Here is a 25,452-nt window from a genome sequence, read left to right on the forward strand (position 1 = left end):
CATGAGTTATTTTTTGTTGTATTGTACATGAAATTGCGCACATTTTCATATATAAAACTTTTTGTAACGACTAATTTAAAGCGGTGCAAATATTACGACAACATGACGAAAGAATTTCTGAGATGTTCGGCCGAGTTACCGCACGCAGACGTAAGGAAAAAAATTTTTTTCAGAAATTCACCATAAATCGAAATATTGTGCTAGAGACTTCCAATTTACTGCAAAATGAAGTTAAACGATTGAATATTACTAGAATGTAAGAGTTTTAGCTTACAATTGCGTTTTTTGACCATTTCGGTCAAGTTAAAGTTGACCGAAGGTTGAAATTTTGGCAGTTATCGTGATTTATGTGAAAATATTTCAAAACTGATAAAAGCTACAACCATGAGCTATTTTCTGTTGTATTCTACATGAAATTGCGCACATTTTCATATATAAAAGTTTATGTAACGACTAATGTAAAACGATGCAAACATTACGACAACATGAATGAAAAGAATTTCTGAGATGTTGGCCGAGTTACTGCGCGCAGAGCGTAAGGAAAAAATTTTTTTTTCAGAAATTCACCATAAATCGAAATATTGTGTTAGAGATTTCCAGTTTGTTGCCAAATGAAGGTACATGATTGAATATTACTAGAATGTAAGAGTTTTAGCTTATAATTGCGTTTTTACCATTTCGGTCGAGTTAAAGTTGACTGAAGCTTGAAATTTTGGCAGTTATCGTGATTTATATGAAAATATTTCAAAACTGATAAAAGCTACAACCATGAGTTATTTTCTGTTGTATTCTACATGAAATTGCGCACATTTCCATATATAAAACTTTATGTAACGACTCATATAAAACAGTGCAAACATTACGACAATGTGACGAAAGAATTTCTGGCGCGGATGTAAGGAAAAAGTTTTTTAAAAAAATTCACCATAAATCGAAATATTGTGCTAGAGACTTCCAATTGGTTGCAAAATGAAGGTAAATGATTGAATATTACTAGATCATAAGAGTTTTAGCTTAAAATTGCGTTTTTTTACCATTTCGGTCGAGTCAAAGTTGACAGAAGGTTAAAATTTGGCAGTTATCGTGGTTTATATGAAAATATTTCCAAACTGATAAAAGCTACAACCATGGATTGTATTTTGCTGTATTGTACATGAAATTGCGCACATTTTCATATATAAAACTTTATGTAACGGCTAATATAGAACAGTGCAAAAATTACGACAAAATGACGAAAGAATTTCTGAAATTTTCGGCTGAGTTACCGCCCGTGCGTAAGAAAAAAGTTTTTTTCAAAAATTCACCATAAATCGAAATATTGTGCTAGAGACTTCCAATTTGTTGCAAAATGAAGGTACATGATTGAATATTATAGAATGTAAGAGTTTTAGCTTACAATTGCGTTTTTCGACCATTTCGGTCGAGTCAGAGTTGACCGAAGGTTGAAATTTTTTGTAGTCGACGTACGGTATGTCCACTTGGCACCCAACAGACAATTTTAGTCGACGTATGATACGTCCAATAGTCATTTAAGGATTAAGAACCCTTCCAGGCCTGTCTAAGAATGCTCATCTTTTTTCGTAAGAGACCTGATTCTCGAAGCGCTCGCTCAAATTGGAGAGAATGTTCTGCCTGTGCTAAAAGTTAGAGCAAACGACGTGAGAGCAGTGGCTACATCAGTAGCTTTTAAGCGTAATCTTTCTCTCCCTTCGATCTTATACACCACATTCTGGAAATGTAGGTCTGTTTTTGCTATGCATTATTTGCAAGACTTACAAAGACTGCAGTATACTCGGACCGTTGTCCGTGGCTGGTGTAGTGTTCAGGAAGGGAACTTAGGAAGCAACACTTCCATTTTTTCTACCTCTTTGCCTTGGCAAGGGTTTGAGTTCATGGGGAGCCTGGAGGGTTCAAGGTACCTAGAGTGCCCACCAGTTTTTTCTGTGTAGGGTGGTGTTTTATGTATATGTGTTTTTTATGTGGTTTAGGTGACTGTTTCTCTGAGTAGGGGCATATAATTGTTGGCTTTGTTAATGATGAGATGTCTCCTTCGTTGCAAAGTTTGCCTCATACTTCGTTAGCGATTGAAGTACTCCTCCGCTATGAAGTCGCTCACTTCAGTGGAGGCGATCCTGACTATACTGCCACGCTGCTACTCAGTTGAGATGAGCGCCAATCAGAGGCAATATCTACCTGTGCAGCTCTCTCACCAGGTAAGGAACAACAAGCATTGTTTCAATGCTAAGCCTCTTCTCATTTCATTATCACTATTAATGATTGGAGTACAAGATGTCCATGAATCCCCCCCTCCTTCAATGTGGATTCAGCCAAGTAATTACTGGGTAAGTTACTTATATAAAGATGACATTTTTATGATAAAATAAGTTTTATATATACTTACCCAGTAATTACGGATGGAGGCCACCCTCCTCCCCGCACATGGACATTTCAGCATAAAAAATTTGAGCTATTGCCTAGATTTTTCCTCTATCTTACCCCGAAAGTGGGCAGGGGCTTGACACTGACACAAACAGAAGAATCACTACCACAGAATTCAAAATTCAAGATGCAGTTCGAGTAGAAACTTAGCTAAGTAATTACTGGGTAAGTATATATAAAACTACTTTATCATAAAAATGTCATTTTGTCATGATTCCTTATGAAATGCCTTACAGATAACACATTTCATTCCCTCTCTATGAGGTGTGAGGGTGGGTTCACAATCATCTTTGCTGGAAAGGTTTCCAATAGAACAACTGTAGTTGTATGCTTGGTGTTTCTGTCCTGGCAGTTTGGTCAGATCATGGTTTGCCTTCCTGCCTAGCAGAAGTGAAGCATGATTCCTTCCTTTCTTACTCCATGACTTTTGAACAGAATTTACCATCTTTTTTCAAAGAAATGGCCTAGTTTCCACTCTTCTAGTAATGGGTTTTGGGTAACTCCCAACTCCATTTAGGCAAACGTCAGTTTTGAGTATTTAGGGCAGGATGCTGAGTGGCAGGTGTCCTTCCTTTTTCCACATGCGACCACCTGTAAATTCCTGGACACTCTCACTGCTCCTACAGTAGTAGTTGCTTAGCCATTGTCTAGGTTTTGTAACCTCTTTCAGACAGGTTTGCATCCCACTTAAGGCACATGGTACGATTTAGGCTGGTGAAGAGGTGCCTTGGATTCCAGGTCACTTTCCCTCCTCTACACCCTTTCTTGCAGTTGGTCAACCCAGCTCATGTTTGCTTGTACAGGTGGGGGCAGGGGAGAGCCATGCAACTGATCATCTTTCCAGTGACTTGGATCTGATGATTTGTTTTCTCCAGCTCATTTGGTTTGGAAGTTGGCAGTTGTCCAGAGTGCAATAATTCATCCCTAGTTGATAATATTGCCACTTACTGGACTATTTCCAGTTCTGTAGTAGGGAATAGGATTCCATGGACCTGTCCTAGATTATAGTTCAGTGCGGTGTATAAGAGGTTACAGGAGTCAGTCTTCCCCTCATTCAGATGACTGAGAATCTGACAATTCTAGTTGGATGTTAGGTTGTCCCTCCAGTCTTTTGCTATTAGCAGAGGCTTTACAGGATGTGGCTGAGATACAGAACCTCTCATGCTCTAAAGCTTTCAGAATAGTACCAGTCAGTTTTGTTAGACAGTCATCTTACTGAAGGAGTAAGTTTCATCCTTATAAATGGCATCGGTTCACTGTATTTTCATAGGAAGAAATACCAGGTTTTAAAGATAATTTGTATTTTTCTTAGATACATTACAAACCAGGGCCTTTTATCATAGTTCTCTTCAACCAACTCTGCAGAGTGTCTTGTGTTTGCTGAAGGAAAAAGTGACAGGTTACTGACAAGTGATTGATTGAGTGTTGCCTCACCACCGACCTGCCTACCACCAAGCTTCAATGAGGCTCTGGTTTGTATTTCTAGGAAGAATACAAATTATCCTTATATAAAATTTGGTAGTTTTATAATATTGCTCCCATATTTAGGGTCCTTTATATCCATTCTTTTGTGATGTTAGGAAATTTGCAAATGACTTTGACTTCCTGTTTTGTTGTACTCTTTTCTCTCTCTCTCTCTCTCTCTCTCTCTCTCTCTCTCTCTCTCTCTCTCTCTCTCTCTCTCTACTTGTACTGTACTTTTTTTCTCTCTCTCTCTCTCTCTACTATGTACTAGGTACTTTACTTTCATTTGTTATTAATATTTTGTTTTCTGTCATTTTGAACCGAAGGAGTCTTATTTTTCATGATGGCCAGGTAGCATCTGCCAAGCCACCTCTTTCCACACTTTTTGTGGAGTTCAGAAATTTGGGACAGTAGGTCTAGGTCATTGCTGGTTTGAAAAAGACATGATTTTTAAAAAGTTTCAGTATTTGAGTTAAAATGAAAGAACCAACCAACCAGCCTTACAGGTAACATTAATGCTTATGATCACAGAAGTTGACTGGTGCCTGCTATGCATATAGTCACTTTCTCTGCATGAACAATTTCACAAATAGTTTGACATTTTCAATTAACATTGATAGTGATAGCACATCTGAATGTCCAGGCCTTAATTTCTGAGGTGCTTAAATCCAGAGTGTACATTTCCAAGATTGAATTCTGTGAATAAATTGTTCAGAATAACTTACAAGAATTTTGCAGAAGCAAGATTGGCAACCAGATTGTTTTTGGATAATATGAGTAGGATTATTGACAATTTTTGAGAAATTGATTTTGTGCTTGTTTTCTATAATTATTTATGTTTTTTTTTTTGCAGATGATGGGGTTAAGTAAACCAGTGTTTAAGGGAGTAATGAAGAAAGGGTACAAAGTCCCAACTCCAATCCAGCGTAAGGTATGTTCCTAATAACCTGTCATGCATTCATGTTTGAAAAGTATAGATGTTATTTAATATTCTTATGATTAAAATAGCCTTGACGTATTTAGATCTTTGCATGAATTGGAGAGATGTAAACAGCAACCTACCTAGGTCGTCTGTATTCCCTAGACATTTGTACCATAGAATTTCCTGAGAGTTTATACCCTTGGTGCAGAAGGAATAAAGGCATTGTGACAACATTAAATTCAAGCTAGATGGCATATCCTCTACCAAAGGACATGGGAATAGGGCAGCTGAAAGTTTTTTGGTTCATTGCCAACATAGATTATGTGTTTTCCTACACATGAGTTTTCACCAAATATTCTTGTATAATAGAGATGTGTGTAATATGCCAGCAAATGCAGTATTTAAAAGACAAATTAAAGAATTAAGTATTTAGATAATCAGATTCTCAAAAATTGAAGAGCTGACAGACAAACTATAATATTGTTGTAACAAGCAATTGTTATAACTATTTTAGACTATAGATGTCAGATATAAAGTTCAACCTCAGATAAAACTTTGAAAAGTCTAGATCCAGGGACTTGCAATATGGTCTGGAGCTTTAAATCTTCCCCAAACTCTTCTATCAAAATTGAATTTAATGAACCATTTCTAAATCTTCATTGTGACCTATTATTAGTGGTAATAATGTGTATTGCAGTAAAATTACAATCAAGTGATTCACCAACAAAAACTTTTTTTATAAACAAGATGTATTTATAAACAGTCACTCATCACCCTTCTCAGAGCTAGTAGACTGTTTGAGTTGAAAAATATCATTATTAAATTTCCTCCAATAATAGAACTACCTCCTCCTTGGACTTTGTAAAAGATACAAACTTGTAAATACTTGGTATGTTTACTCAAATATCATAATAACATGCAATAGAACATATAAGACGTACAGGGTTGCGTGATGCAATATACAATGATGGGTCCCAGCCTTTGTCAGGCGTGGGATTTGCATCCTTATTGCCCAACAAGACCCAGCCAACGGCCATACCATGTTGAAAGCACCGCTTCTCGCGTGTCCCAACAAGACCCAAGTTGTTTGTGATAAATATACCTGCTACTAAAGGTAGCTATGTCTTTGAGCGGGTAGGTGAAGTCAGCATTCAAAACAAAGATCCCTTGGCTGACCTGTATAACTGTCTAGTTCACCTGTTTTCCACCAGGTGTGTATTGAATGTTTTAGTTATCGTCAGAGTTTTTCTTGTGGCCATTTTGTGTGTACTCTGTTCATTCACTATAGCTGATTCACTTAAGGTAGATTCTTGGGCCTACGAGACGTTTGTTTGGCGACCTCTGATTGGTTGGTACTGGGATGTAGGCGACTCACTCACTGTCTCATTTTTACATATGTAGCTCAGAAAACTAGCAACATGTTTATATATTTCTTCATTTATCTCAAGTTTTGAACAAGATAGGAAAGTTTTGGCCATACCATACGATTCAGTATTAATTGTACCACTAAATATGATTTCCTGAAATCAATAAGAGCAAACACAAAGGAATTACAACGAGTAAAAGTGAAGTGAGAAGCATTTATCTTAATACCTGTTTTTACTTATCGGATTTTGCATCATTCATGCGATCAAGATAAAATAAAACTTGTGTTTTCATACAGTAAATTCACCCTGAATACTCTGGTGCTTTCAGATTTTAGATGTGTGTGATATGTGAAGAGAAAATGAAGAATATGTTTTATTATGTTGCATCCGTTCTTACCCAGTTTGCCAAGAGACGGTGATGATGATCTGCCCGACAGTGCATTGGTCCTCTCAGCCATTGACAGTTGCCAATTAGCGATATGAGAAGTTTGCAGTTTCGGCAATATTTGCTGTATTATTGTTATTACATATTCCGTAAATAAATTCATAGAATTCCCATTATGACTGTTGAACATTTTCACTCCAGTATTATACTGTATATGTCTGTATGTCTGGACATATCTGATACGAAAAAATAAAAAAATAATCAGATGGATGCATCTGGATGTGCTGGCTTCAATTTAGAGATCGCCAACAATTTTTATGGTAAGAAATAAAAAATGTACTTTTGTTTATTGAATGAACATATGAAAAATAAGCTTTTGATGTTATTGACCAGAGAAATGAGCCGCCATAATAATGAACTCATCATTATGTAGGCCTGTTATTTATCATGTAGTCTATAGTATACTCGTATATGCAAATTTCTAGACTAAATTGAACCCAACACATCCAGATGCATCCATCTGATTATTTTTTTTTTTGTATCAAATATGTCCAGACATGCAGACATATACAGTATAATACTGGAGTGAAAATGTTCGACAGTCATAATGGAAATTCTATGCATTTATTTACAGAAAATGTATGACAGTAACACAGCAAATATTGCCGAAACTGCAAACTTCTCGTATCACTAATTGGCAACTGTCAACGGCTGAGAGGACCAATGCAGTGTCAGGCAGATCATCATCACCGTCTCTTGGCAAACTGCGTCAAGAACGGATGCAACATAATAAGACATATTCTTCATTTTCTCTTCACATATCACACGCATCTAAAACCTGAAAGCACCAGAGTATTCAGGGTGAATTTATTGTATGAAAACACAAGTTTTATTTTATCTTGATTGCATGAATGATGCAAAATCCGATGATAAGTAAAAACAGGTATAAAGAATTAAATGCCTCTCTCTTCACTTTTACTCGTAATTCCTTTGTGTTTTATCTTATCGATTTCAGGAAATCATATTCAGTGGTACAATTAATACCGAATCCTATGGTATGACCAAAACTTTCCTATCTTGTTCAAAACGTGAGATAAATGGAGAAATATATAAACATATTGCTAGTTTTCTGAGCTACATACGTAAAAATGAGACAGTGAGCGAGTCACCTACATCCCGGTACCTGCCAATCAGAGGCCACCAAACAAACTTCTCATAGGCCCAAGAATCTACCTTAAGTGAATCAGCTATAGTGAGGCTGTTAGCTGTTGCCCTTTTTTTTTTGCTTTGTTTACTCAGGATCTCTCTAACTGACAATAGGAACAAAAACATCAGTTGTTCTGATGGGAATATAAACCCCTGCCTTTATTATAAATGACGTGTCTGTCATAACTTAAAAACAAAATCTTTTTGCCAAGGCCAACAACCTGACACAACCTCATTTGCCCTGCCTCTTCCACTGTTTTGTCAGCCATCTGAGCAACCGGTTATCTTGTGACGATCTCCCGTTTTCATGGCAGGTTTTTCTTTGTGTGTGCATGTGTGCGGGATATTCTTGTGTATTCTGCTGCATACAGTTCCCTGTTTTGTCTGGGTACCTCTCTGGTAGCCAAGTAAATGAACAATTAATAGAAATTTGTGAGATTTTTGGGCACGAAGTCATTAATATGCTTTCTTTGTCTGTGGTGTGCGAGCCACTTGGCTGACCTTTGTCTGTGCTGTGAGTTATGTGTGTCTCACTATTATTGTGAGCCCCTGTGTCATTATGGCTACTTTGGAGAAAATAAGCCCAATTTCAGGTGTTGTGAGGGTAAGGCGTGGAATAATTTATGGCCCTGATAGAGGGAGATCCGCACTCAGTTGTTGTTCGTGTGAGGGGAGAAACATTTGAGGGACAATACGTGCGTTGAGTGTGAGGGATACCAGGCTCTTCAGAATAGGAGGCATATGAACAGCAGTATCCCCCTAGAGAAGCTGTGATGTGCCTTCTCTCCTCCCCCCCCCACATGTCTCTTGCTTCTACCTTTGTTCCCCATTGTCAGTGTCTGAGGAATAACCTGTGCCTGACAGATGGAGTGGGTACAAACAGCTCAGCGAGGTTAGACATCCTTCGAGGTATAAGATTCCAGCATGGCGGTCCACGTGAGTTTCCTGTGGGTGAGCCCTCCACCTTCCCCTGACTCCCTCCTCCCTCTCCCCCCACCCCCTTTCTTTCTCTCCTTTGGTGGATAGATAACATCCAGGAGCAATGTTAGTAGAGGAACCCCACCCTCCTCCAGGAGGAGAGAACAGACAAGGCCAATCGGAAGGGGGACACACTTCGAGATGTAGAGCTGATCACTGAGGATGGGTCATACACCGGAACAGAGTCTGTTGTCAAAGCAACCCGGTAAGTGGCAGGAGAACCCCGTCAGAGCACCTCCTGAAGAAGACCCTGGGACCAGAGGAACTGTACTTGGAGGGAGAACCTTTAGTATTCCTTTCCCCTTTTTCTTAGTTTGTTCCTTCAAATGAAATTTTGCCTTTTTCTTTTTGGGGTTTGTAAATATCAAGACCCATCAGTTGATGAACATCCAAGGAAATTTGACTGTGATTTTCCTTGACATGTATAAATGCTTTTGTGTAAAAACCATCACTTAATGGTCAACTTTTAAGGAAATTTGAATAGAATTTTATGTAACATATAAATACTTGTGCATAAGGGGTATGGAACCCACATGTTAATGAGGTACACTTGAGGAAATTGGGCAATTATTTTCCTTGGCATGTATAGATACTCATTTGTAAGTGGTATCACCCCATCAGTTAATGGATACTTTTAAGGAAGTATGACTAGAATTTTCTTAATGCGTAAATAATTTTGTGCTTAGTGGTATCAAACTCCTTAGTTAAATTTTGGGGGGTTGGCTTTGTCAAAAATGGAACAGTGTTTACATATTCCTTGGGAGCCATGCCATTTCCTCAGGTTAACTATTACTATTTGTCTTGCTGGCTCTGCAAGGCTTAGTCACTTGGAAGTCCAGATAATTGACCCACCTTGGATAAAGGAGGGTCTTTAATGGTGGTCCCCCTGTTTTTCCTACAGGTACACAACTAGAGTTGAGACAGTGGTGTTCCGAACAACAGGAAGCTCTGACGTCTCCTCGTCATCGAGCGATTGACCTGTCAGCACTCAGCAGGTTCCTATAAGACTTCCTTCTCCATGGAAATGTCCCAGTTGGCGTTGGTGTCCATGAGAAAGGAGGGCTTGATGGTCTTGGTGGATCTGCAGGACATTTACCTCCACACCCCCTTACACACTTAAGGGAGTGACATACCAGTTCAGGTGTTTCTGCCTCGATCTAGCACCGGTGACCCTGGTCTTCACCAGAGGGTTCCAGCTAGTGTCTGCCTGGGCACACTCCAAGGGCATCCAACTGAGGTGGTATATCTCTAGCTGGCTAATCCTTTCACCCTCTCAGGAAGAGGCAGAGGGGGCCAGGGACATGATCCTGATCCTGTGTCAGATACTGGGTAGAGTAGTCAACTGGCACACATAGGGGTTGGCCCCCAACAAGAACATCAGCTGTTTGGGGTATATGTTAGATATAGAGATGGCAAAAGCCTTCCCATCAAAGGAGGGCGAAACCTACCGGCAGAACATCCCCCATGGCTTCCCTGCCAAGACACCCCAGCTGGCAAGGAAGAGGCAGATCCTCTTAGGCCATCTGATTCCCTCAAGAAGCTTCTTCCTAGGGGCAGAGCGCATCTCTAGTCTCCACTGTGGCGGATGAAAGAGACCTGGCAGTAACCGAGGGAAAACCAATCACAGCCCATGGAAGTGACTGGGAGAGTAAAGGGAGACCTAATGGAGTAGAGAAGTCCAGTCAACCTGAGATCAGGAGTGCCACCCAGCAACCTTCCCCAGGGCTGGTGGTGTTCTTAGTGCCTCTTGAAAAGATAGGGCCCACACCCCGAAGGAAAATGCATTTCGGGGAAGTTGGTCCCAAGTAAAAGGTAGAGCACATCAATATCCCAAGATGGAAGCAGCATGGCTGGCTCTCCAGTACTTTCAGCACCTCCTAATAGGCCACCCGGGTGTTGTCATGAGTGACAACAGCCACGTCAACATACAAGGAGGGATGATCTCCCCAGTCCTGGGAGACCTGTTAGTGAGGATGTACTTGGACTGGTTTGAGCAGGCCACAATGCAAAGTTGCCACCGTGCTGTTCCTTAATACCAGCAGAGCTCCCTAAGCCCAGCATTTGTATCAGAAATGAAAGGTATTGGCAATTCTATGAAAATCACCCCAGGCAACCCCAACCATTTGCTTTTGGAGTAAAATGGTAACCAGTCAATTAAATTTGCCAAAGGCAGAGACTTTAACAGCTAGATATTTGGTTAGCCTCCCCTGGAACTTTCCAGAGGTATAATGTTTTAGATATTTTAATCTGATGAAAGCAGAAATGTCCAATGAGGCAATGAGAACAATATTTGTAGATCATTCCTCTGAACATGATAGCTCCGTCGCAGTTTTCACAAATGGCTCAAAGTCAAATGCTGGCATCAGCTTTGGAGTGGCCTTCCCTGATACAGAAAGAAGTGGGGGATTGTCGTTTGGTGCATCTATTTTTACAGCAGAATTGAATGCAATGTTAAAGGCCTTAAAGGAAATTTTAACTCAGAATGGAAATAGTTTTACTATATATTGTGACTCAAGAAGTGTTCTTCAGTCTTTGGAATCTTTTAACTCTAGCCCTCTGATTTTAGAGATATTGGAATGTTGGCTTTTAGTGATAAGAAGAGGTAAAGAAGTAAACTTTTGGTGGGTGCCTTCCCATGTTGGGATTCTTGGGAATGAGCAAGTAGATCAACTTGCTAAGTCAGCAGTTACCTCCCCAAAACCTGGAAGATGCCTATTACCATATCAGAATGTCTATCCACTTGTTGGTTAGGAAATGAAAAACCTTTGGCAGTCCCTTTGTGAAGGAATTGAAACAAATCAAAAGTTCCGCAGTATTATGCCATCAGTATCTCCTTAGTCATATCCCTATATGCCAAGGAGATAAGAAATGATAAGAAATGATGATGTGCAGTTTAAGGATTGAACACACAAGACTGATGGGTTCTTGATGTCAGGGGAAAATTCTCTATTCTGCAATGATTGTATTGTGCCCTTGACTGGTCGAATGCCCTAGTCTTGGGAATCTAAGACGTAGTTTCCTGTCTGGGAACATGACGGAGGACATTTTATCCAGGTACAATTCTTGGGGGGAGAATTGTAATATAGAGCAGTTATATATCTTTGTGAGGGAGGCGGGCCTCCTCAACAAAATTTAGATTGTATATATATATATATATATATTATATATATATATATATATATATATATATATATATATATATATATATATATAAAGTATGTGTATGTGATAATATAATTTAAAAGATATGATCATATATATTTTTAAATATTTTTCATGTGAAACTCCTGTTAAACTTATTTATTTTTAGTTTCCTATTTAATTTTATTAGAGTGTCAATAACCTAGATGTTGTAATGCCAGTTTTAATAGACACATCAATCAGTCACATTCACAATTGATCCCTGATTCCCATTATCTGCTGAGATCAACCAGATTTGCTGGACAGCAGCAACAATATGTAGTAAATGTGCCTCGCTGTTGAACTTCTCAGTTCCAGAGGTCCTTTATTCCTCACACCATTGGACTGTGGAACAGTTTCCCTGAGGATGTCATGCAATTGGAACTACAAAAGTTCAAGCAAAGATGCAATGCATCAGTACCCTAATGCCATTCTCCTTGCATTTTAATTCATTTTTATCTTTTTATTAATCTATTTTCTTTTTAATAAGTGAAATCTCTTCTTCCTCTGTTTCCCTTTGCCTTTTCTTACCTTCTAGTGAACACCAATTCTTTGGAAGTTTGAATTTCAAGTCAGTGGCCCCTGTGGGCTTGTTCCATATGAATAGGGTTGACCTTCTGAATAACAATAATAATAATAATAATATGGCTGCATTTTGTGAATTGATTTTATACTGAGTTTTCTCAATTCTTCTAATAATAATAATATGGCTGCATTTTGTAAATTGATTTTATACTGAGTTTTCTCAATTCTTCTAATAATTTGCTTTTCCTGCACATCAGTATTAGTCAGTAATTGTCCAGTGCTCATATTTTGATGGATGAAACAGCGTATTTCTTACAGATGAATTTCTTTATTCTAAAGCATTACAGCAGGTTACTGAAACCTGGGATGTAAATCCGTAGGTATTCCTGGTGGTATTTTCAGTGATATTTCTTTTTTCTTTTTCTTAAATCTGTCAGGTATTTTCAGTATTTTTTTTTGTTGACAAGTTTCGACCAGCTCGATGGTCATCTTCTGGACGTTGGGATGAGTCTGGAGACACAGGGCACTCGTGGCGGTATATATAGGGGGTCTCAGATCAGGTCGATTTTTCATTGGCTGCCTGAGGCAATTCTCCTCGGGTGAAGTCTCCTCTCAGGCGGTGATGGTTGTATGTGCTCTTGCGTGCGTGCGCTGGAGTGCACTGAGGGTATTGTTTGTAGGGTTGCTGCCCGCAGAAGGACGTTCCTGATTGGTTCGCTCATCCAGGGTGCCAGTAGGTGCCGCCCTTCATGCCGATGTCGGGAGGAGGAAGGTCTCCTGTGTAGTATCAAGACTTGGCTTCTCTCTCCCGATATGTAGGGCTTCCAGGAGGCAGAGGCGGTGATGGTCGGTCGCTTGATCTATTAACCCGATGTTGGGGATAATGTCATTCCTTTTTATTCTCAGGTGATGAGCAGTCCTGGTGTGATTAAATATGGCACCCTCCTGGGCATGACAGGAGATCCTCTTGGAGAAGTGCATGTTAGTCATATGGATGTAAGAGCCAAGGCACTCTCGGACGGGGCATTTGTATCAGTAGACTACGTTGGTTTTCTTTAAGGGATCCTGCTTGAGGGGGGCCCGGGTTATTTCTCATCACCAGGCTACTGGTTTTCTTATTCTTGTTGAATATGATGAGTTTAATTTTCTTAACGGGATTGGACGGGCTGATGTTACCCTCAGTGATGGTCCTGAGGACGTGTTCATCTTTGTATCCTTTATGGAATTTTCCTGAGTAAAAAAGTTTGATGTCATCAGAGGTGTCGGGGCGAAGTTCCTGATGGCACCATCTGTTCACGGCTCCTCTAATGCACTTGTCTACCTCCCAATTCGTGTGTCCATTATTGATGAGGATCTGGGCAGCACGTTCCAGCTCTCCATGGGTGTCAGTCCAGGAGGAGCAGTGCGACAGAGCTCTTCAGACAAAGGCATTGATGGCGGATTGCTCATATCTCTCGGGGCACTCACTCTCTCCATTTAGAAACATGCCCAGGTTCGTAGGTTTCGTATACACCTTCGTGATGAAGCGCTCCTCCTGTTGCTTGATGAGGACGTCAAGGAAGGGGAGGCGACGATCGTGGCTGTATTCAGTGGTGAAGTTGAGACAACTGTGGGTGTGGAAGGCCCCCCCTCAAGCAGGATCCCTTGAAGAAAACCAATGTAGCCTGTTTATACAAATGCCCCATCCGAGAGTGCCTTGGCTCTTACATCCGTATGACTACCATTCGCTTCTCCAAGTGGATCTCCTGTCATGCCCAGGAGGGTGCCATATTTAATCACACCAGGACTGCTCATAACCTGAGAAGAGAAAGGAATGACATTATCCCCAACATCGGGATAGTAGATCAAGCGACCGACCATCACCACCTTCGCCTCCTGGAAGCCCTACACATCGGGAGAGAGAAGCCAAGTCTCGATACTACACAGGAGACCTTCCTCCTCCCGACATCAGCGGGAAGGGCGGCACCTACTGGCACCCTGGATGAGCGAACCAATCAGGAACGTCCATCTGCGGGCAGCAACCCTACGAACAATACGCTCATTAATGTGCACCCCAGCACATGCACGCAAGAGTGCATACAACCATCACCGCGTGAGAGGAGACTTCACCCGAGGAGAATCGCCTCAGGCAGCCAATGAAAAATCAACCTGATCTGAGATCCCCTATATATACCGCCACGAGTGCCCTGTGTCTCCAGACTCATCCCAACGTCCAGAAGATGACCATCGAGCTGGTCGAAACTTGTCAATGGAAAAAGTACTGAAAATACCAGACAGACATCAGAAAAAGGAAAAAGAAGAAATACCACCAAAATACCATCAGGAAAACTACGGATTTACATCCCAGGTTTTGGTAACCTGCTGTAATGCTTTAGAATAAAGAATTTCATCTGTAAGAAATATGCTGTTTCATCCATCAACATAGGAACATTGGACAATTATTGACTAATATTGATGTGCAGGAAAAGCAAATTATTAGAAGAATTGAGAAAACTCAGTATAAAATCAATTCACAAAATGCAGCCATTTTATTCAACAAAACATGCCTCAAAGAGAGTCTTCTTCCTTTGAATGATAATAATAATAATAATAATAATAATAATAATAATAATAATAATAATAATAGTAATAATAGCTGAAAAGGAATCAGGAAAAACTAGTTGCTGAAGTAGCTCCAGGACTCATGCAGAAAAGTGTGCTACTAGAAATAGCGCACATAGTGAGAAAAGTGATGGACTCCTAAGGAGGCATTCTGCAACCCGGAACCCCACACTATAAAACCACCCAGTCGAATAGGATGACTGTGATAGACCAAAAAAAAAAAAAAAATAAGCTGAAGTAGTAAGTGGTATGAAACCAACCTGAGGGAGCGATAAAAAACGATCAAGCAAAGATCCTCTGGGACTGTGGTATCAGAACAGATAGGGTGATACGTGCCAATGGATCTCACGTGACATTGAATAACAAATCAAGAAGAAAGTATGACTCATTGATGAGGCAATACCATGGAACACCAGAGTAGATGAGAAAGAAAGAGAAAAAATTGATAAGTATCAAGACCTGAAAATCAAAATAAGAAGGATATGGGATATGCCAGTGGAAATTGTACCCATAATCATAGGAACACTAGGCACGATCCCAAGATCCATGAAAATGAATCTGGAAAATCTAGATGCCAAAGTAGCTTCAGGACTCTTGCAGAAGAGTGTGCTACTAGAAACAGTGCACATAGTGAGAAAAGTGACACAAGCTCTAGGAACTTGTTTGAGGACAGGAAGATGGAAAATGTGGAAGTAAGACATCCAGATCTATTGAGGCCTTGAAACCCCTCTTTGTGATCCGTCTTCGGACTGATTCAACTGTCTGCATCCTATGAGGTTATAATCTGTAACCGATCTCAGTCTGCATGGCCTTACTAAACTGTTTCTGTGAGCAGTGGCAATTGCTTATTTTCTCAGTAATGGCTAGTCATCATCCAAATTAAATTGCAGAGAAAAAATTTTTAGTCAGTTTTGTTTTAATTATATGAAAGGCATGATAAAAACTCATTCCTGCAATGCCACATTTAACCGATATAAACACATTTCTGAGCTGTATTTGAAAGAAGCCTATAACTTAATTTCAGTGCATTTCTTCATTCAGTATTTAGTGTATCCATTATTTTATAGTGGGAGGTATTAGTCCAAGGTTGTTTTTATTTTTTCTTTCTGGTGTTTCTCTCTACCAACTCTCATATCCCCTTCATTTTCCACTCCTCCTTGCTACCAGTCATCTCATAGATTTCTTGATAATCATAAATCATCAAGCAATGTTGCACTATAAATTAAGCAATAATCGTGAACTCCACTTTTATTAAGAAACACAAAAAGAACTCAGTAATGAATTGTTCATTAAATGAGAAACATGATAAAAGTATGCAAACAAATAACAAACATGTAAAAAGTGCAACTCTGAACTCCTTGTTAAATGAAAAATATGCAAATCTTAACTTTACGTGAAAGAGGCTTGTTATTCATTTAGTGTATTCAATGTAATTGATCTTATCTTTTTCTAACTCTACAAGCCCTACTCCAACCCTCCCTGTCTCCTCTTGGCATGAGTGAGCTTGGTAGTGATGATACCAGATAAACCTACAATTGGTCAGTCCTCATCCCCTCTTTAAATTTTTCACAATGAAAGTTTTGAGTTCTCATATACCTTACATGTGAAAAGTGGGGTGGTGGTTTCCTCCTTTGAGGATGTAACCTGGAATTACAGTACTATACTTGCTAACCAACTACTTGTACGACTCTGGTGGTTTTGTCAATTTTGAATGTCTGCTTACTCTTTTAGTGGCAGATCAAGCTACAAAGGACGTGCATGTTTTACTAGACAGCATTATAGTTTTGATAACCATAATCATTTTTAATCTTAATCCAAGCAAGTATCAGCAGTAAGTGCACATGTTTAATTATTTTTTTTTGGAGATGTTTAATATTACACATGGTAAATACTTTATATTGTAGTGATGTTCATTCTTTAATTAGTGGATTTCTTATTAATTTATTTTGTTAAGAATTTCATTAGAAGGAGTTGCTATTCTGTAACATTTGATTTAATTGTTGCCTTTTTTTAATCTTTCAGACATTACCTCTAGTTTTAATGGGTAGAGATGTTGTAGCTATGGCAAGAACAGGGAGTGGAAAAACTGCTTGTTTTCTCATACCAATGTTTGAAAAATTACAAGAACACACCGCAAAGACTGGAGCCCGTGCTCTCATCCTATCCCCAACAAGGGAATTAGCTTTACAGGTAATTATATAAAGAAGTTTTAAGTCTCCTTATTTCCTGTTATGTCTCAAAAATTAACACTGCAGGAGTTTGCTTATAGATAAATTATTTGGAATAAATCTTACCTACTGTCAAAATCAGCTTACATCTTTGCGCCAGTAGTGTGATCTGCATTGAAAAGAAAAATAGCTCTTGGGCGACTCGGATGGACTGTCTAGTAATCACCTGTTCCCCCACCAGGTGGCATTCAAATGTTTATGTTCTTGTCAGAATTCTTCGTTCTGGCTCATCAGTTACACTGTTTTTGGCATTCTGTGGTTTTTTGGCTGTTTTATAGTTTTGTGTTTTTTCCTTTTTGTGCATTACATCATGTACAGTAAGCAGAGATGAGTGTTAGGTTTTGTAGGAATGAGTGTTATGTAAACCAGATGTTCTTGATTGAACATGGTACTCATACAGTGTGTGCTGCCTGTAGAGGGTATGAATATGTTTTTTCTTCTTGTGAGGAAGGCAAGGAGTGGTCTGATTAGAAAATGAACAATTTTGTTAAATCTTGGAAGAAGCAAGGGGCCAACAGACTCTGTAGGCAGTTAGCCAGGGCTGGCCTTAAGTCTACTTTATCTGTTCTTGCCTTTCTTCTCCCCCCTGATCCCAACCCCTTGACAAGGGGGGGTGGCTTAGGGATCCACTGCAGGGAGAGTATGCTCTCTTATGCCTATTCTCTCTGCTGTGGGTTCAATCAAACATTGGGACCTGTAACTTTTTTACTCTTTGTCCTATTAATTTTCCCCTTCCCTTCCTCTTTGTTGATGACTGGGATAGCATTGGATTACAGAATTCACTGCTCTTTTAACTTGATGGAGGGTGGAGTTGGAAGGCAACTAGAGTACCCGGCGTGGTTGAGTGAGGGGAAATTTTTATGCCAAGCCATGCCCTCAGTGCTGGGTCTGATCTCAATGGACTGACAACCCTTAAGGCACTGTGGGTATGGTGTATATCTAGGTGAGAATCCCAGGGCAGTTACCACTGTGGGTAACAGTATTGCTCCACCCCCATTTAGGCCTCCCTGGTGAGAGGGACCTCATCCTGGACCAAACTTATATTTTTTGTTTTATGGCGAACCCATCAAACCTCCCTACGACTTCTGGCATGTACAGTATATGGACTGTTACAAGGAAAACTCAACTCACAAAAGTCAGAGTTGTATTAAAGCATTCAATACCATTTACTAGACCAAAAAAACCTAAGCACTGTCATGACCCAACCTTGACTCAGCTTTAGAATTCGAAAATTATTTATTAAATAGGCATCCAACAACAGAAATGTCATTCAGACATATAAAAGAGAAGACTTGGCTTATAGAAGCCACAACGAAAAGTCAGTCTGAAGAATATTTGTCTTTGAAAAATATAGAAAATATTAATGTAAAAGTGGAAAAACACAATACTATGAACAGCATTCAGGGTACCATTGTACTTCTTGAAAATAACAATGAACTAGTTGAAAAGAAAATGCTATTAGACTCTCTCGAAAAGAGATACCCCAAGGTCCAGGATAGTGAGGTATATGTTGTACCAAGTAAAAAAAAAAAAACAATAAACAAATATTAAAAATGGCAAAAATAAAATTTGAGGGTGAAGATCTACCTCAAAAAATAAAAATTTTAGGCCAAAACAGAGAGTTAAGACCATATCTCCCAAAACCACTACAGTGTCAAAATTGCAGTTAGTATGGGCACACAAAGAAAAATTGTCGTAATGAACTGGCATGCACTTATTGTGGATCTACTGAACATACCACACAATGGAAGTGTAGTGAACCTAAGTGTGTAAACTATGGGCAGAGTCATCATGCAAGATCCAAAGAATGCATGTATTACATACACAATCCGGAATTGAAAATGTTACAAGAAAGAACAGGGATGTCAATAAAGAGGCTAAATTGGAACTGAAAGTGAGAGGATTCAAGATAAACTTAAAGAATCACTTAATAATGCCAAGGAACCTACATTAATAGTAGGTGTTTTAATACTCTCAACCTGATGTGGGACTATAATTGTACAAACTCAAATAGAGCAGGAAGTAAAATAGAATTCATGGATTCATACGACATTTGCTGTATAAATGATGATGAAATTAGCACATATTTTTCAAAAACACATAGAATTTTTTCTTCAGTATAGAGTTAACTCTATGTACAACAAGCATAGTAGACAGATTGGATTGGAGTACAGTTGATGACTTGCATACCAGTGATCATTTCCCGGTACAGGTTGACCATCACTAATCCGGCAATCAGTAGTCCAGAACAATCAGTAATCTGGCACAAATTTCGGCTGGAGTAATTTCTAATGTTTCCGCACCAATTTTCAAATTTCCCGGGTCGCTGCGCTAACTCGGTCGCCGGCCGCTTCGATTTGGTGGCGCAGTGTGCTGCATCAACAAACTGCTAGCCTAGCTTACATTATGCTGAACTCTATTCACATATTAACAGTATTTTACAAACATCAACATAACGAATGTGCATCTTTTTCATGGATCTTTTAAAAAGTTATGCTTTACTACATTGTTTCCAATCGCATATATTTTCATATTGCTTTTGTATTATAAATTGCAATCAATGTTTTGTTTTGGGAATCAATATCGCTGCATTTAACCAAGTTCAAAGCGCTTTTCTTGCTTCTAGTTAGCGTAAATGAATATGGATACTTTATTTATTTGGGACAAGGATATTTTTCGTTGTACGAAGTGCTTTTAAGTCGAAATATAACTTAAATAGGTCTCGATGTGAAATTAATTTAGCTATTTTTCCGTTAATATATGACGTTTGCGGGAATCACGGCTGGCCGTTTTTTTTTTTTTTTTTTTTTTTTTTTTTTTTTTTTTTTTTGAGTAAAAAAAAATCAAGATTCCATTCACTTTTCTCTTGATTTCATCATAATACGAGCTTTACGTATTTATCTTTTATCGGCGAAAAACAGTAGTAATTTGTATTCTTTCATGCCCAGTAGTTTTGATTAAAATACATTCTCTCCAGCTTTATTTACAGTCGAGTTTCATCCATGATGCCGATGCATGATAATTTATAGTCATTAGCAGCTTGAATATTGTTTTCTCAGCTTCAGCTACAACTTGCAGGTTAAAGTTACTGTAGCAGTATATTTCCCTGCCGATCTTTTCTCCAAAGCGAACAAGAGTATAGTGTAAAAAATATTTCAGTCCTATTGTACAGTACTTAACGTCATTTGTAATATAACTACAGTAATTGTGTATTACCGTACAATGGTTGAAATACAAGCACAACAGTTGTTATCCGATACGATTATTAGCAAAACAACAGTTTCCCTTCGGTTGTTTATGGCTGTACACATTTACGCAAAAGTATAACGTTACTAACAATACTTTTATCATTCTCTCTTACTTTTTTAACTAGCAGATGGAATAAAGAGATGGAGGAAAAGAAGTTGGTCTATTGTAAGTTGGTCTCTCTTGCTGCCTGCGCCTGCACAAAATCTAAAAATATTTCCTAAATATTTTCGTATCTGTATTAATTGCTAACCCCATTGTAAACTCGAAATATCGTAAGTCGAATTATCGTAACTTGAGCACTACCTGTATTTGATAATTGTCTTTTCTTTATTAACCAACTTGTACTGATTTATGGGATATTTTATTCTAGGATGAGGTGCTTAGCTACTGTGTTTCGTGTATTGTAGCCTAATAAATGGCTAATCCAGCAAAATGGCTAATCCAGCACCCTCTAGGTCCCAATGATGCCGGATTAGTGATGGTCAACCTGTATTAATTTCACTGTTACAAAATAATCCCACCAAGCATGTCCCTCAATATAACATTATAAAGCAGATTGGGAGCTATATGAATTCCACACTAGGAATATCCCACCGTTTGAGTATATATAAGATCGTAATGAAACAAATAGGTTTCTTGGTGATTTCATTAAAAATGCTGCTGATAAAGCGATACCAAAATCAAAATCTCATCCACCAAAACACAAAGTCCCATGGTGGTCTGAAAAACTAATACAGTAATTAATAAAAATAAAACATTAAATTGGAAGACATTTAGATACAGTAATTTGAGTAGAAGGTTCAGTAAGATAAATAAAATATTACATTATTAGAAGAAAATTTACAAAAACTGTTATTAGAAATTGATACATTAAAGCCTCTATATAACAAAATATCTGCAAAATTTAAAGAAGTAATTCAAGGAAGAATCATTTCATGGAGGAAATATGTATCAGATCTCGCTAATAATACTCCCATACAAAAAATATGGGAAAAATTCAGGAAAATAAATGGTACCCATGTTAAACCCCCTAGACATGCCATATTAAAAGATGGAAAAAGAATACTAGATCCTAAAGAAATAAGTAAAGTAATCGGAGAAAACTTAGCAAAAGTAAGTAGTGATAATAATGTAGATGAACACTTCTGCACAAAGAAAAATAGTATAGAATTGATAACAATAAATTTTGAAACAATAGAAGATACTGTATATAATATAATAGGAAATTTTATATGGAAGAGTTGGAATTTTCTCTGTTGAACAGCAATAAATCTGCCCCTGGAGGTGACAGTGTTTGTTTTGAAATGATCTGCCATTCAGCACCTTTGGCAAAGTCATACTTATTACAGTTTTATAATCACTTATGGCTTTGAAATTTATTTCCGAATGAATGGTGTAAAGCTATAATTATGCCTATCCCTAACTGGAAAGGATCCCAGTAATGTAAACAATTACAAACCAGTTTCTTTAATAAGTTGCTTATGCAAATTACTAGAGAAAATGGTAAATGCTCAGCTAACATGGCACATTCGAGAAAATAATCACAGGGTGGCAGATCTACATTTGATTCTTCATCTAGCTTAGAAGACCACATACAAAGAGGATTTGAACGAAAACAAATTACTATAGCTGTTTTTTTTTTGACATTGAAAAGGCATGTGATACTACATGGAGATATGCAATATTAAAAATGTTACATAAAAACAGCATCCGTGGACATTTACCCAGGTTGATCCACAACTTCTGACAAATTGCACTTTTCAAGTTTGAATTGATGATGTATTGTCAAGTACATTTTCACTTGAAAATGGTGTTCCACAAAGAAGCGTCCTTAGTGGGACGCTGATTACTTTAGCAACAAATGACATAAGTAATAATTTACCTATTGGAATTAAAAGTAACCTTTATATGGATGATTTTGCCATATATTATTCAGCATCTCACATAAAACATGCAGAGCAAATCATTAATAAAACTAATCAAAATAGATGAATGGACCTCATCAGTAGGCTTTAAATTATCTCTACAAAAGACTCAAGTAGTAATGTTTTATAAAAATAAAAAGTGTGAAAAAGGTGAAGAAATAGATTTAAAAATCAGAAATTATTCCATACCAATTGGCCAAACTGCAAAATTTTTGGGATTAGTATTTGATACTCACTTAAACTGGAAAGCCCACATTACATGAAATCAGAATGTAAAAGAGCATTAACTCCAATTAAAAAACTATCAAACACTACTTGGGGAGCCAATAGACATACCCTTACTGTACTGTATGAAGCAACAGTGCTGTTTACCTTTGATTATGGAAGCAAATTATATAGCTCAGGGTCAGACACAACGCTGAAAACGTTAGACCCAGTTCATAACAAAGGCCTTAGAATATGTCAGGAACCTTTCGATCATCACCAAAGTCATCTTTACAAGTTGAATGTGGCGTACTACCCCTGTCTCTCCATAGAGAGTTTGTACCAATGAAGATTGCCCTGAGAATTCAGACAAGTGATTCTCCAACCAAAAAAATATTTGAATTAAGAGATGTATTATTAAAAATCATTTACCACCTTTCCCAATTAGATCTAGAAGATTGTTCGAGTCACTGAATTTAAATATACAGATACCTTCAATAGTAAAATTACCTCCTCCTTGGAGTATGAATAAAATGAAAATTTGCACACACTTAAAATATCTACCAAAGAGTTACTCATGTGCCCCAGAACACCATAGACAACATTCAGTAGAACATATTATTTGAAAAGGTCCACATTACGCAATATACACAGATGGATCGAAGTCTCTGCATGGAGTGGGATATGCTTCGGTGTCCCAAGACAAAACGTATCAATTCTCTCTACCTGATAATGTCTCAGCATTTACAGCTGAGTTATGTGTAATAACATCAGCCATAAAAATAATTAAAGAAGCCTCATTTAATAACTTTGTGATTTATAGCTACTCCAGAAGCGCTATAGAAACCATTCAGAGTTACAATCCAACATGGGCAGGGATTAAAGAAAATGAAGAGGCTGATAGAGCAGCTACAGAAGTGGACCGCTTCTTCCACATGACGAGCTAATGTAAACATCCCTATTAGTGACTACATAAGATATATAAAAACAATCATTGTAAGTAAATGGCAAAATATATGGAATGAAGAACCTGAAAATAATAAATTAAAACAGTTAAAATCCTGTGTTGGAAAATGGAGTTCATCATATCAGAGAGAGACACAAACAAGTATTTCTGATGTGTCTTTAAATAGACTATACTCTTTTGACACATTGACATTTAATGAACAGTCCATTTGGCCCTCCTCCCAAATGCCCAGAGTGCAAAGTGTTGATAATAGTCAAGCATGTATTGTGTGAATATCCAAAATATAACCTGCAGCGATTATCAAATCTTGGAAATAAGAAAAACGAAGGAAATTTTGTCAGAATCTTTTGCATTTTCAGTAATTCCAATTGTAATGTTCCTGAGGAACTTTGATTTAATCAATAAAATATATAAAAGTACAATAAATAATTAAAATACAAAAACCCTTAGGGCGTCGAATGAATTTTTCAAAAACTAAATTTTAAAATGTTACTGAACTTATCCTGAATTTTAATGTACCTTTCTAGTAAGTATATATGAAAACTTGAGTATATAAATGTATATATAATTGTGTCAGCATATTCCATTATGAGAGCGTATGCCTTTGTGGAGTTTTTAATTTAATTTTCATTCATTCATCACCATACCAATTGACCTATTTGTTCCCAGTGCTAGGCCTCTTGCCTAAACCTGGAATTTCATCCAAATAATTCGAGCCAGCCCTGTGAGCTGATAGTCAGCTCAGTGGTCTGGTTAAACTGTTTTAATAATAATAATAATAATAATAATAATAATAATAATAATATTAATCGTAACTGACACACGAGGTGTCTGCTTGGCTTCCAGCATGGATCCCCTCTCTCTTGACATGAGGAAGAAGTGGAGATTGATGTTGCAGGACCTTTAGACAGAGTTCCCAATTTTGACAAGTCATCTCCAAGACCAGTAGCTGTTTTGTCTACGGTTTTTGCTTCGTCTGGGGGGGGTTGGAGGGGTTGGTCAGGTGTTTCTACGCTCCCTCCCCTCTTCACGTTCCAGTTTTGAAGGATGAGAAATCCCGGGAAGCTTTCCTTTGCTGTTTTCATCATCGTATGTTGCATCACAGTTTCTCCATCTTATTTCTTACCCTTCGAGAGACGTTGGGTTGAAGAATACATTGCGACTGGAGGAAACTGACTTACCATTGAAGCTGCCGCCAACGAGCCTCATTCAGCCAGTTATTTTAGTTTGGGTGTGTGTGTCTTAGCTGCAAGAGCTGCTTCATCACCCCGAGCTTTTGACGTTGGATTTGCAAAAGTCGAGCCTTCTCCATTTCTATTGTAGGGCACAATCATGCACTTCAGTATCCTGGAACTTTATGGATCGTGAATAGTTCCTCGTTGGGCGAGTGGTTTCCGTTCTCAGCTAGCACTGCTGGCTGTGAGTTCGAACCTCCGACCGACCAATGAAGAATAAGAGGAATTTATTTCTGGTGATAGAAATTCATTTCTCACTATAATGTGGTTCGGATTCCACAATAAGCTGTAGGTCCCGTTGCTAGGTAATCAATTGGTTCTTAGCCATGTAAAATAAATCTAATCCTTCAGGCCAGCCCTAGGAGAGCTGTTAATCAGCTCAGTGGTCTGGTTAAACTAAGGTATACTTACTTACTTACGGATCGTGAGCTTAACAGCCATCAACCTTACCACGTTGAAAACATGGCTTCTTGTCCATTCAGCAAAGTTCAGCAATGGTTGGGCCTGGTCACTACTTGGATAGGTGACCTCCTGGGAACACTGGATGCTGTTGATGTTGAGGAGACATCTTTCGCAT

The 25,452-nt window shown here is 38.3% G+C and overlaps 1 protein-coding gene across 3 annotated transcripts in view; it reads left to right on the forward strand.

Annotated features, from left to right (window-relative positions):
- Positions 1-25,452, forward strand: part of LOC136835492 (ATP-dependent RNA helicase DDX54) — a 241,468-nt gene that overhangs the window by 33,405 nt on the left and 182,611 nt on the right. For all 3 annotated transcript variants that reach the window (XM_067099067.1, XM_067099068.1, XM_067099069.1), the window contains exons 3-4: positions 4,757-4,834; positions 17,090-17,257. In XM_067099067.1, coding sequence (XP_066955168.1) covers positions 4,757-4,834; positions 17,090-17,257 — 246 coding nt within the window. The remainder of the gene's footprint in view (positions 1-4,756; positions 4,835-17,089; positions 17,258-25,452) is intronic.

The sequence above is a fragment of the Macrobrachium rosenbergii genome, chromosome 55, assembly GCF_040412425.1.
Source record: "Macrobrachium rosenbergii isolate ZJJX-2024 chromosome 55, ASM4041242v1, whole genome shotgun sequence".
NCBI lineage: Eukaryota > Metazoa > Arthropoda > Malacostraca > Decapoda > Palaemonidae > Macrobrachium > Macrobrachium rosenbergii.